Source organism: Hemibagrus wyckioides, linkage group LG22 (genome assembly GCF_019097595.1).
Source record: "Hemibagrus wyckioides isolate EC202008001 linkage group LG22, SWU_Hwy_1.0, whole genome shotgun sequence".
In the NCBI taxonomy this organism is placed as follows: domain Eukaryota; kingdom Metazoa; phylum Chordata; class Actinopteri; order Siluriformes; family Bagridae; genus Hemibagrus; species Hemibagrus wyckioides.
Window position 1 is genome coordinate 19,425,959 of NC_080731.1, and position 12,787 is coordinate 19,438,745.

Sequence of the window (12,787 nt, forward strand, 5' to 3'; positions counted from 1 at the left end):
AAATGATAAAAATATACTAATGAAATGTCAAGCATGTCTCTCTTTTAAAGGAAAGAAATGGCATCTTCCACTTTAACAGTATCACATGAAATAAAAATATCTAAAAGCAGACAAAAGAGCCCTTCTACCATGTGGTATTTGTAAAAAAATAAATAAATAAATAAGCATGCACGAATCCTATTATTATTATTTCAAATGATATATTTTGTTCAAATATGACTCTATTTTATGTTCATGTTACATCACTCATCATTTCATTTTCACAAAACAGTTCTGCCTCATTTATCATTCAGCAATTTTCTCCAGACAGATTTTATTCCAGTAGACTGAAATGTGTAAGCAAGTTTGTTGTTTGATTCGGTTTCTCTTTGTGTTCTTCAGTAAAGTGCAGAAACTCAGGTTAAAGCTTTGATTAGTTTCTCTCCTACAGAGAGGACTAAAAATATCCACTTATCAATATACAGAAAGTCAAATGTATATCTATTGGGCAAAGGAGTTTAATCAATATGAGCATAATCAGTGCATGTGCTGAACTGATTTAAGTATGCAAATGAATGTTCCATGATCACTTTCTAGACAATTCATGCCAAGATCATAGTAAGCTGAAATCTAATAATTAGACGTTTTGAATGTAGTGTCAACTGTGTTGAAATAGTATTTTTATAGATGTTGGCTTTTTCATGTGATGTTAATAAATAAATATAAATGTTGTTAAAATCTTACAGATACACACTATTACCAGTACGTCTTCACTGGAGTCACACAATTTCCCACAATTCACTGCTGCTGGGATGCTGGATGGTGTGCAGGTCAACTACAGCAACATCAGGAAGAGAGGTAAAATAATAGGCAGATCTTACTTTATATTTGCACTTCTGGTATTTGGCAGGGCAACTTTAAAGTCTCTCTCAATGAATACATTAACACTGGTTCAGCCTAAATGGTTTTTATGTACATACTACAATACATAAAACAAACAGGGAAAATAAGAGCTAGTTTAAGTGTTTCTGGAAGAGGTAGGTATTCACCCGTTATTTGAAGACAGTCAGTGACTCGGCTGTACGGACATCTAGGGGAAGTTCATTCCACCACCTCAGTATTTTGGATCTGATGCAGCTACCAGAAGCCAGTGGAGGGAGCACTGCAGTGGGGTGGTGTAGGAGAACTTACGCAGGTTGAAAACAAGTCATTTTGGATCATTTGCAGTGGATGAATTGAATTCAGAGGTAGACCTGCCTGTAGAGAGTACTCCAGTCTTAAAATGACCAGAGACTGAACAAGCACCTGAGAATGGCCGAATCCTGATGATGTTGTACAAAAGAAACCGACATGAGCGTGTGACATTAGTAACATGGGAGGAAAAGGACTATTGATTGTCCATGGTTACTCCAAGGTTGTGAGCAGTGGCTGAAGGGGAGATCATGGAGTTGTTCAGAGATAACACAAGATCCTGGGCTGGGGATGAACCACCTGGGATGAGCAGCAGTTCAGTTTTGCTTTGAGTGGGATTACTTCACAAGAACTCGCACTCGCTCTAGGTGTGAATAAAGAAGCAGGAATTAACTCTAAATGTTTTAAAGAGACAGATCTGCTGAAGCTGAGTAAGGTTTAAAATGTTCACATTCGGTCACCTGTCAAAAAGAACAACAAATCAAAACCACAGGCAGTAAAAAGAGTAATAAAAAAACTCTACACACTCGCACAAACCAGTTCAGGATCATGTCAGGCAGTACAATGGTGATGGAGGGTGGAGAAGATCAGTCTGGATCTGAAAGATCTCACCTACTCTGCAGCTAAACCACAAGATGTGATCACCAAACAGATGTGGGATCCTGCAGGAGACTGGACTGAGTATATGGGGAACTCCCTGGAGAAAGAGTGTACTGAATGGGGAAGAAAGGTAAAGTGTGTGTATGAGTCTCTCTCCACACACACACACACACCAGGCAGCCCTGAGGCAACAATGTCAATATTCTTTACATTTCTTTATCAAGACATTGTGATTATTGTAAAATAACTTTCTTCCTGTTCAGTATAATAATTTGGAACATTAGCAAATCCACCTACATGCAGAAACAAACACATTTATCATCCAGATGTGAACTGATTTTGTTCATGAACAACTGTAATCTGGTAACTTTATCTGGTTTCACTTTTACTTTTCAGCTGCAGAAATGTAATCAGTTGATGACACCATACAGGTTTGTACTGTGTTTATTCCGAGTTATATTTTACTTTTATTGTACTGTCAGAGCGGTTCAGTGGCTGGAGTCAGACAGAGAGTCCATGAGTTCATCGTGATGAACTCTGATTATGTGTCAGTGTTGGAGTGTAATGAAGTGATGCAGTGGAATTAACACCATCAGCTGAATCAGGAGACGTTTTCAACACCAGGTCAAAATAAGTGATTTAGATAAACATACTGGAGAAATCTCACAGTTTTCAGAAAAGAGAGTTTATTTCTGATGTTGAAGAAGTTCATTCAGGTCTCCTGTAGATCCTCTCTGTGTTTCCTTCTTTCATGGCTGTGTATCTGGCCAGTGTGAACAGGTAATCACTCAACCTGCGTCAACAAGCAGCACATCAGAGCAGGTAAAGAAGTGACACTTAAAGCTTCAGCATCTCTGTTTGTTTTAAATCTGTGTTAAAGGAAGATTCTGAACAAACTCTTGTGTTTTACCTGTTGAGATATTTACTGACGTCAGGATCGGCCTCGCCTGAACGCACTATAGGAGCCACGCTGCAGACAGAGACAGGAAGTGACACGTGTGAACCAACGATCAGCTCATAATGAGATAAAACATTAGTGCAGATCTACTGTGTGTGTGTGTGTGTGAGACTGACCAGCGCTCGGCCCGGCGACACACAGCTCTGGCCACATGCAGGGCAGCACTGCTTTTCCCCCCAGACTGTAGAACATAATCCACAGTGAGAGGATGAGAGAAGAACCCAGAGTCACACAGGTGAGAATACAGTCCAGCTTTAAAGAGTTTCTTTATCCAAAGTACAAGAACATTTACTATCAGATGAAGTGTGTAAGAGGAGGAAGCTTACAGACAGGATGAAGTGTGTGAGAGGAGGAAGCTTACAGACAGGATGAAGTGTGTGAGAGGAGGAAGCTTACAGGGAGGATGAAGTGTGTAAGAGGAGGAAGCTTACAGACAGGATGAAGTGTGTGAGAGGAGGAAGCTTACAGACAGGATGAAGTGTGTGAGAGGAGGAAGCTTACAGACAGGATGAAGTGTGTGAGAGGAGGAAGTTTACAGGGAGGATGAAGTGTGTAAGAGGAGGAAGCTTACAGACAGGATGAAGTGTGTGAGAGGAGGAAGCTTACAGACAGGATGAAGTGTGTGAGAGGAGGAAGCTTACAGACAGGATGAAGTGTGTGAGAGGAGGAAGCTTACAGACAGGATGAAGTGTGTAAGAGGAGGAAGCTTACAGACAGGATGAAGTGTGTGAGAGGAGGAAGCTTACAGACAGGATGAAGTGTGTGAGAGGAGGAAGCTTACAGGGAGGATGAAGTGTGTGAGAGGAGGAAGCTTACAGGGAGGATGAAGTGTGTGAGAGGAGGAAGCTTACAGGGAGGATGAAGTGTGTGAGAGGAGGAAGCTTACAGGGAGGATGAAGTGTGTGAGAGGAGGAAGCTTACAGACAGGATGAAGTGTGTGAGAGGAGGAAGCTTACAGGGAGGATGAAGTGTGTGAGAGGAGGAAGCTTACAGGGAGGATGAAGTGTGTGAGAGGAGGAAGCTTACAGGGAGGATGAAGTGTGTGAGAGGAGGAAGCTTACAGGGAGGATGAAGTGTGTGAGAGGAGGAAGCTTACAGGGAGGATGAAGTGTGTGAGAGGAGGAAGCTTACAGACAGGATGAAGTGTGTGAGAGGAGGAAGCTTACAGACAGGATGAAGTGTGTGAGAGGAGGAAGCTTACAGGGAGGATGAAGTGTGTGAGAGGAGGAAGCTTACAGGGAGGATGAAGTGTGTGAGAGGAGGAAGCTTACAGGGAGGATGAAGTGTGTGAGAGGAGGAAGCTTACAGGGAGGATGAAGTGTGTGAGAGGAGGAAGCTTACAGGGAGGATGAAGTGTGTGAGAGGAGGAAGCTTACAGGGAGGATGAAGTGTGTGAGAGGAGGAAGCTTACAGGGAGGATGAAGTGTGTGAGAGGAGGAAGCTCATCTGTGTAGGAATCAATCCATCTCTCCAGCTCTGCTACAGTCTCACTGCTGAACTGCGTCTTCTCTGGTGTAGAAGGAAAAACACTGAAAATAACACACTGTACATACTGTCACTACTCCACCTGCTCATTTCTCTTCCGCTCTCTGTCTCTCACACACACACTCTGCATAATGAACACACACTTATGTGGCTCTCTCGGGCTGATGAGCGAGGAGTGGCCATGTTAGAGCCCACGTCCTGCAGCACACACTGGATCTGGAGAAGGAAAAGACAAAGCTGCAGTCAGAGACACTCAGTGTTCTTTATGGTGGTCCTACACATCCAACACACTGAATTATATATGTGTGTGTGATATACTGTGATACTTAACACTCACACACACCTTACTGTTGTGAAAATATAACATGCTAGATTAATATAACGCTCATCACACACACACACACACACACACACCTTGTCTAGCTGATGGGTGAAGGCGTGTCCTTTCTCGAGGCAGAACTCTCTAGCCAGCCTAAGCAGGAAGAATGTGTATGATGAAGACTTTGATACACTGATGAGATACAGAAAACCCTGTGTGTGTGTGTGTGTGTGTGTATCTCACCCGATGGCAGACGAGAGCTCGTCCGTTGTACCCAAAGCTTCAAAAACACGATCCTCTTTGGGCCGCCTCTCTCCTGTGAAAGTGCTGGAAAATCCTAGGAGAATTCAGTGGACAGAAAACAGTCCCATGTTGAGGCTCAGTGTGAAATAATGCAGGTGGAAATGCTGAGGCTCAGTGTGTTTATGTCCGTGTACAAAGAGAGAGAAAAGAAGAGATGAGAATTGTGAAACCTTTGTCTCCTGTTTTGGTGTAAATCTTGGGAATGGGCCGATCTCGCTCCGACTTTGTGCCAAAGCTCAGAAGGTGAGAAAGTTCAGAGGTTACACACGATTCCAGTCAGAGTTCAGGAGTTACACTTCTCTGTTTATGAAGGTTATGAGGTCAAATCCCAGAAGTGAGACAGAGACACTGCAGTGAAAACTGCTTCAGAAGAACTTTTCCCCAGACTTCTACCAACTAATCCCAAAGGAAACTAATGACAAAATCATTTATTAAAATATTAAATATGGAGATGCTGGAAGTTAGGAAGTGATTTCTGGAAACAACAACCTTTCTGAAATGTCCAGAATGTCTGCAGGTTTATTTAATAACTCTAGTTTGGAGCTCTGAGTGTTATTTGTTGTGTTTTTTACTTGTTTTAACATGGTTTTGCTGCGTGTGTTCATCCAAAGACAGAAAATCATTAGTGATATCAGTTCAGTTCATTTCATTCTATCATTTGTTGTCGATATGATCGTTTACCGCGGGTTGAACTTGTTACCATGGTAACTAAATGTGATGAATGATGTGTAGTTGTTTACCTTCTGAGGTTTCCACACAGAAGCTGCTGTGACTTTCTCCACGTTATTAACTGCAGCACACAGTGACGATGTGCAGCTCGACTCAAAGACAAGGACAATGCCATTACACAACTCTACACTGTTTAATGCAGTCTGATTAAATCCACAACATTTACTAACCTTAATCATCAAATCTGATGGAAATGTTTCTCGCCATACTGTAAACTGAGCTTTATTAAAGAGAATTAACTACACTACACTAGCTGCTGTTCTACTAGACAATATTACAGTTCGCAATTCAGGAAATACGGAATGTTTACACTGATCGCCTTTGGCCTTCCTGCTACCCGTAGCTGAGTCTGTTGGTTTCGTTACAATCTACATTTTAGTGTTCTAACTAGGACGCCTAGATAGTGTGCAGTGTCCTGGTCGCCATTTGGAGCGTGTTTCTAGCCGTATGATGTTTCTCGCCCTCTTGTGGACGCTGATTGTAACTGCATAAGAAAAACCCGGATGCGGCTCAGCGTCGTCTGTTGCTCAGATTTTAACTTCAGACTCCTGATTAATATTCTGAAATAAACAGAACGGATTTTTCTCTACCATTCGCAGAGGTTCACACATTAGTAACTTCTTTAATAAATATATATATTATAATAATATTTATTGCTGTAATTGTGTAATAAATTGTGGAACAGTTTAGAGGTGAACTGAACAAAAGAGGGAAACTTCATGAATCCTGTTAATTCAAACAAAAAAAATAGTTTTTAAGATCATCGTTTAATGTTTTTTTCATTAGATAATAATTTGAAGACAAGAAGTGCCATGAAAATGAACGATAATAAATCGAACATTCAGATTATTTAAACAAGTTATCATTAATAATATTAGTAGTGTCATTGTATTATATTATATATTAATAATAATAGTAGTAGTATTATTGTGTTATATTATATATTATTAATAATATTAGTAGTTATTGTATTATATTATATATTATTAATAATATTAGTAGTGTTATTGTATTATGTTATATGTACTAGATTGTAAAAGTAACTCTTACTGTTTATAATAAATAATAAGCTAAGTGGGCGGGACGAGCTGTCAGACGACTGATGACACGATGTGGTGACGTGCACTCTGATTGGTCCGTGTCCGGCCGTGCGTGTGGATCCGTGTTCTGATTGGTCACCGAGCGGCGTGTTTTCCTTTTTATTCAGTGTATGAGGAAGTCAGAGAGTCAGAGAGACTCTCAGTCAGGAATTAATACCTATATTACTCACTTTTTATTTGTGTGATTTTAATCTCATGTGGTTTTATATGTATAAATGTATTTTCGGGATTAATTCTGGACCTGGACGGTGGTCTATAGACTGAACTTGTACGGCGAGTGTGTGATTTTCTTTGCCCACCCGTATTCGGAGTGTAGGATTAGTGAGGAGTTTTGTCGGAATGCGGGTGGGTTTTTAATGCTGGCTGTGTTCCAGACATGGCGGCTGTTCAGGAGTGTTTCATTTCAGCTCCGGGGAAATCCATCCTGCACGGAGAGCATGCTGTAGTACACGGGAAGGTAAAGTGTCCCATTCTACACACTTCATTCACTCTTTCTCCTCTGATTCGCTCTTCCACTGGAAATAACGCTGCAGTTGAGATACTCCGCCTGTAGAGGGCCTTTAAAATGCCTTTGGAAACTGAATTTCAGGCCAGAAGTGTTGCAGAAGTGTATTTACTGATCCATCAGGCTTCATGTGGCATAAATATCAGCTCTAGACTGGACACACACATGGGTATCAGAGGCACAGTCCAGTGATGTGAGCTGTGAAGGAGGTGAAGTGAGTCTCCTCAGAGCTCATTGATCAGAATCCAGCACTTTTCTATCTGCTGTATCTGGATGTGTCGTGTGGAGCTCAGGTTAAAGGCTGCTTTCAGCACCTGAACTCTTCATCATCTCCAACAGGTGGCGCTGGCTGTGAGCTTGAACCTGCGCACGTATCTGCGGCTGCGGGTCACGTCTTCATCCGAAGTGTCCGTCAGTCTCCCGAACATCGACACCTTCCTGTGCTGGAACATCAGCGTGCTGAAACCACTGCTGTCTCACTGTACAGGTAGAGCTGATCACTTCACCCTCACGTATCTGTACAGAGACACGGCCCTGGTGTACACATCCTCCCTGTGTGTATGTGTGTGTGTGTAGGTGAGTGTAGGAGCTCCACAGAGCTGGACACTGAGCTGATGAGGAAGCTGAGGGAATTTACAGGCGTCTCTGATGGATCCACAGACACCAGGAGCATGGCGGTGCTGGCCTTCCTCTACACCTACCTGCGTGTCTTCTCCCAGTCAGAGTAAGAGCGAGTCCACCTCACACATTACACTGACCTCGTGCTTTTATTACTACTAGATTACTTTAGGAGTGATGTGATAAAATCTGTAACATAATCCTGCTGGTAGAGAAGCCTGTGCTTGTGTAGAAGCCCTTCACTGGGCAGAAGAAGCTGAAATGGTTTTAAAAATGATTTTCCTAATGTGTGTGTGTGTGTGTGTAACTCCAGAATCCTGCCCGGTCTGAAGGTGTGTGTGTGGTCTGAGCTGCCTACAGGAGCAGGTTTGGGCTCCAGCGCTGCGTACAGTGTGTGTGTCTCTGCTGGTCTGCTCACCGCCAGAGGAACCATCAGCTCTCCTCTTACACAGAGCCAGGAGACGGCCAGGTCTGTTACTCACTCACACATACTGTACTCGGCTACTTTAAATGTGATAGCATCATCCCATAAGGTCAATAGTGGAGTGTCTGTTGTTGTGTGTTTCAGGTGGAGTGATGAGGAGCTGGAGTTGATCAATAACTGGGCTTTTCAAGGTGAAAAGATCATACATGGCAACCCATCAGGAGTAGATAACGCAGTGGGGACGTGGGGTGAGTCTCTGTGCTCGGATTTAATCACACTTCCTGCGTGGAATAAAAGCTCAGTTCTGCTAAAATCCAGAGTTTCCATTTCAGTGCATTGTGATGAGAATAAAATAAAATACACTGCTGATAAAAATGAAAGGACGACTTTTTAATCAGAGTTTAGCATGAGGTCAGGGAAACTCCTGGGATACTGATGTGGTCAGTTCAGTAGCAGAGGGGGTTGTTGATCAGTTTCAGCTGCTTTGGGGTTAATGAAATGAACAACAGGTGCACTAGATGGACAACAATGAGACGATCCCCGAGACAGGAATGGTTTTACAGGTGGAGGTCATTGACAGTTTTTCTCTACTCATCTTTTCTGACCGTTTTTCACTAGTTTTGCATTTGGCTAGGGTCAGTGTCACTACTGGTAGCATGAGGAGATACCTGGACCCTACAGAGGTTGTACAGGCAGTCCAACTCCTCCAGGATGCACAATAATACATGATATTGCCAGAAGGTTTGCTGTGTCTCCCAACACAGTCTCAAGAGCATGGAGGAGATTCCAGGAGACGGGCAGTTACTCTAGGAGAGCTGGACAGGGCAGTAGAAGGTCCTTAACCCATCAGCAGGACTGGTATCTGCTCCTTTGTGCAAGGAGGAACAGGGTGATCACTGCCTACAAAATGACCTCCAGCAGGCCACTGGTATGAAAGTCTCTGACCACACAATCAGAAACAGACTTCATGAGGGTGGCCTGACGGCCCACATCTTCTAGTGGACCCTGTGCTCACTGCCCGGCACCGTGGACCTCGATTGGCATTTACCACTGAACACCAGAATCGTCAGGTCCACCACTGGCACCCTGTGCTTTTCACAGATGAGAGCAGGTTCACCCTGAGCACACGTGACAGACATGAAAGGGTCTGGAGAAGCCGTGGAGAACGTTCTGCTGCCTGTAACATCGTTCAGTATGACCGGTTTGGTGATGGTCAGTGATGGTCAGGGGAGACATATCCATGGAGGGACACACAGACCTCTACAGGCTAGACAATGGCACCCTGACTACCATTAGGTATCGGGATGAAATCCTTGGACCCGTTGTCTGACCCTACACTGATGCACTGGGTCCTGGGTTCCTCCTGGTGCAGGACAATGCCTGACCTCATGTGGTGAGAGTATGCAGGCAGTTCCTGGAGGATGAAGGAATTGATACCATTGAATGGTCTCCACGCTCTCCTGACCTAAATCCAACAGAACACCTCTGGGACATTGTTTCAGCCACCAGTTTGCACCTCAGACTGTCCAGGAGCTCAGTGCCCTGGTCCAGATGTGGGAGGAAATACCCCAGGACACCATCCTTCATCTCATTAGGATTTAGAAACTATTGAGGACCATTTAGAGTTGCTGCAGTGAAATTTCTGCAGAATGGACGATCCTGCTGCAACAGTTTTCACTTTGATTTTGGGGGTGTGTTTAAATTCAGCCCTCTGTAGGATAATAATTTTCATCTCCATCAAATGATGTGGCATCATTTCATTCCTAACACATTACCCAGTCCAGATCAGTCCAGATCAGTCCAGATATCCAGCAGGAGATTTTTCACCATTGAGATCTGATGAGTTTTCAAAGGGTTCCTTCATATTTTTTGAGCAGTCTACAATCAGTGTGGAACATTTACACTCCGAACTGACAAACCACAGTGTGTGCGATGTTCAGAGACGAGTGCGTGCGTGTGTGTGTGTGTGTAATGTTCAGAGTTGTGTATGATCATGTGTGTGTGTGTGTGTCTAATGTTTTGTGTTTGAAGACAAAGTTAGATTTTTTTCTGTTAAAGTGAAAGGTTGATTTTCTGAAGCTTCACACTGTGTGTCTGCAGGAGGCTTTCTGCGCTACCAGGCTGGGAAAATTACTCCACTGAGCAAGTAAACACACTCTTCACCCCTACACACACACACACACACACTGTAATTAAACTGTGGAATAAAACTTTTCTGCTTCATCACTGTGATACACTGTGTGTGTGTGTGTGTGTGTGTTGCAGTGTACCCACACTGAGGATCCTCCTCACCAACACTAAAGTACCGCGCAGCACCAAACTCCTGGTTTCTGGAGTGAAGGACAGAATTAATCAGGTGAGTCATTTCCCTCCTTAAAGGTTCTTCACTTGTTCTTCTGGAGGAACCTTTAACACTCTGTGTAGAACCTTACACCAGAGGAGAAGCAAGAACCTCTCATTATCCAGAAAGACCTCTTTCCTAAGAGTCTCCGAAGTACCAAGAAGTTAGAAGAAAATAAGTTACTCAGTTAATACACACACTGTTAGAAAAACAGTCTATTAATGGTGTGTGTGTGTGTGTGTGTCGTTCAGTACCCATCTGTCCTGCTCCCTGTGCTGGAGTCGGTGGATGCCGTGTCTCAGATCTGTGAGCGGACACTAGCTGAGATGGCTAGAGAGGGAGCTTCAGCCAAACACTACAGCACACTGGAGGTACACACAAGTAGCACACACTGAGAGTTAGGACACAACAAGCACTAGGACTGTTCTCACAAGCGCCTGTGTGTGTTTACTGTCTATTTTATGCTCATACAAATCCTCCGGATTTCCTCTTTTCCTCCTCAGGATTTAATAGACATCAATCAGCATCACCTGAACGTGATGGGCGTCGGTCACATTTCTCTGAACTCACTGTGCCAGGTCACACTGGCCCACGGCCTCCACAGCAAACTGACCGGAGCAGGAGGAGGAGGCTGCGCCATCACACTCCTCACACCAGGTCTAGGAACACACACGTGCGCACACACACACACACACACACACACACACACAGAGGTACAAACATGTGACAACATAAACCAGACTTTAATATCAGTGCATTAGAACTGGAGCTGTAAGGTAATGTAGGTATCACCTCAGTGTGGTAACGGTGGTTGAACATCACGGCATCTCAGATTCTCAGTAAGCAGAAACACCTCTGAGCAGTGTGTTGAATATCTGTTGATCATAATGACTTATACACTCCTTATTAATATTAACTGGATTTTCCACACTGTTCCTCCAGAGACAGGCGAGTGTGTGGTGCGAGACGTGATGGAGGAGCTGAAGCAGGTTGGATTTGACTGCTGGGAGACGAGTATCGGAGCGCCGGGTGTCCTGATGCACTCGCCCACCTCACTGACACACAACATCCTCCACATCCTCACTAAATACTGATGTACTGAACACACACACACACATACACACACACAGTAGATGAACATTATAGCTATACCAACAGTATTTTATTTATATATATATATATTATATAATGTTACCTGTGATTAGAGCATTGCTGAAGATAAAAGTGGACACAGATTTGAACACTATAGACACCAGAGCTACATCATCCTCCAGATTTACTTGCTCGCTTTGTTTGGGGATGAAGATCACAGCTCAGGTGAAGAGCTAATACAGTGGAGGATCTCTTACATATTTAAACTAACTTTATATTTCTAAATAAATCTGATTCTCCTGACTGAATGCAGTTGTTGAGGATTTCTTCTCCTTCTGCTTCTTAATATTATTATTATTATTATTATTTTCCCCCTAGAACATGGCACTCGTGTGTGTTTACAGTAAATGTCTCTTAGTGTTGCTCCCATTTCGATGATTTCTGTCAGGCATTACATACAGTCATGGAAAAAAGTAAGTACACCCTCCTTCAAGTCTATGTGTTTATTAATCAGGGCCTTAATAACAATTATCTGTTCTTCACCAACTTCCAGAAACAAACAGATAACTTCAGGTGACATCATGATGTACACTCACCTGAGTGGTCCAGAACACCAAACTGCTTCATACAGTCCCACTTCCTGATAATGAACTAATCTTGTGCAGTTGATTCAGTGGATCAGGGAGGATCACAGATCCAGGTTTCCTTTTTAAACATCTTCCTCTAAACTGAATATCCCATCTTTTCTTTAGAGAAATAGAGACAGAAGTCTGAGATTGTCTCTCTACAAAGGGGCTGTTTCCTAATATAAAACACTATAAAAATCCTCATTTAATCTTTTATTATTTAATCCAGGTTTTCCCCAGCTCTTGAGAATATTTCATTTTTAATAGGGTCATTTAAAGGAGCTAGGATCAAGCAGCTGATCATTAAAATAATGAATATAAACCCAATAAGCATTTCCTGTTCCACTGTGGACACTGTGGCAGACTCCTTCATGCAGAGTGACTCATTTTATACAAGTCAGCAGTTGAAGGTTAAGGGCCTTGTTCAGGGGCCCCAGTGGTTGCAGCTTGGTGTTCCTGGGATTCAGTCTCACAACCTTCCTATCAGTAGTTCAGCACCTTAACCTCTGATCTCCCA

The 12,787-nt window shown here is 43.2% G+C and overlaps 2 protein-coding genes across 2 annotated transcripts; one reads left to right on the forward strand and one right to left on the reverse strand.

Annotated features, from left to right (window-relative positions):
• Positions 1 to 2,198: 2,198 nt before the first annotated feature.
• On the reverse strand, positions 2,199 to 5,915 carry LOC131343007 (corrinoid adenosyltransferase MMAB-like). The gene is made up of 9 exons (XM_058374344.1): positions 5,576 to 5,915; positions 5,006 to 5,070; positions 4,776 to 4,869; positions 4,628 to 4,685; positions 4,357 to 4,429; positions 4,140 to 4,237; positions 2,845 to 2,909; positions 2,681 to 2,740; positions 2,199 to 2,563 (listed from the first exon to the last, which is right to left on the reverse strand). Exons 1-9 carry the CDS (start codon positions 5,677 to 5,679, stop codon positions 2,479 to 2,481), a joined length of 702 nt encoding a protein of 233 aa, XP_058230327.1. The 5' UTR covers positions 5,680 to 5,915; the 3' UTR covers positions 2,199 to 2,478.
• Positions 5,916 to 6,755: 840 nt separating this feature from the next.
• On the forward strand, positions 6,756 to 12,131 carry LOC131343312 (mevalonate kinase-like). The gene is made up of 10 exons (XM_058374890.1): positions 6,756 to 7,121; positions 7,509 to 7,656; positions 7,746 to 7,893; positions 8,101 to 8,256; positions 8,356 to 8,459; positions 10,312 to 10,357; positions 10,477 to 10,567; positions 10,804 to 10,923; positions 11,056 to 11,209; positions 11,495 to 12,131. The coding sequence occupies exons 1-10, from the start codon at positions 7,041 to 7,043 to the stop codon at positions 11,644 to 11,646; spliced, it is 1,200 nt and encodes a 399-aa protein (XP_058230873.1). The 5' UTR covers positions 6,756 to 7,040; the 3' UTR covers positions 11,647 to 12,131.
• Positions 12,132 to 12,787: the final 656 nt, after the last annotated feature.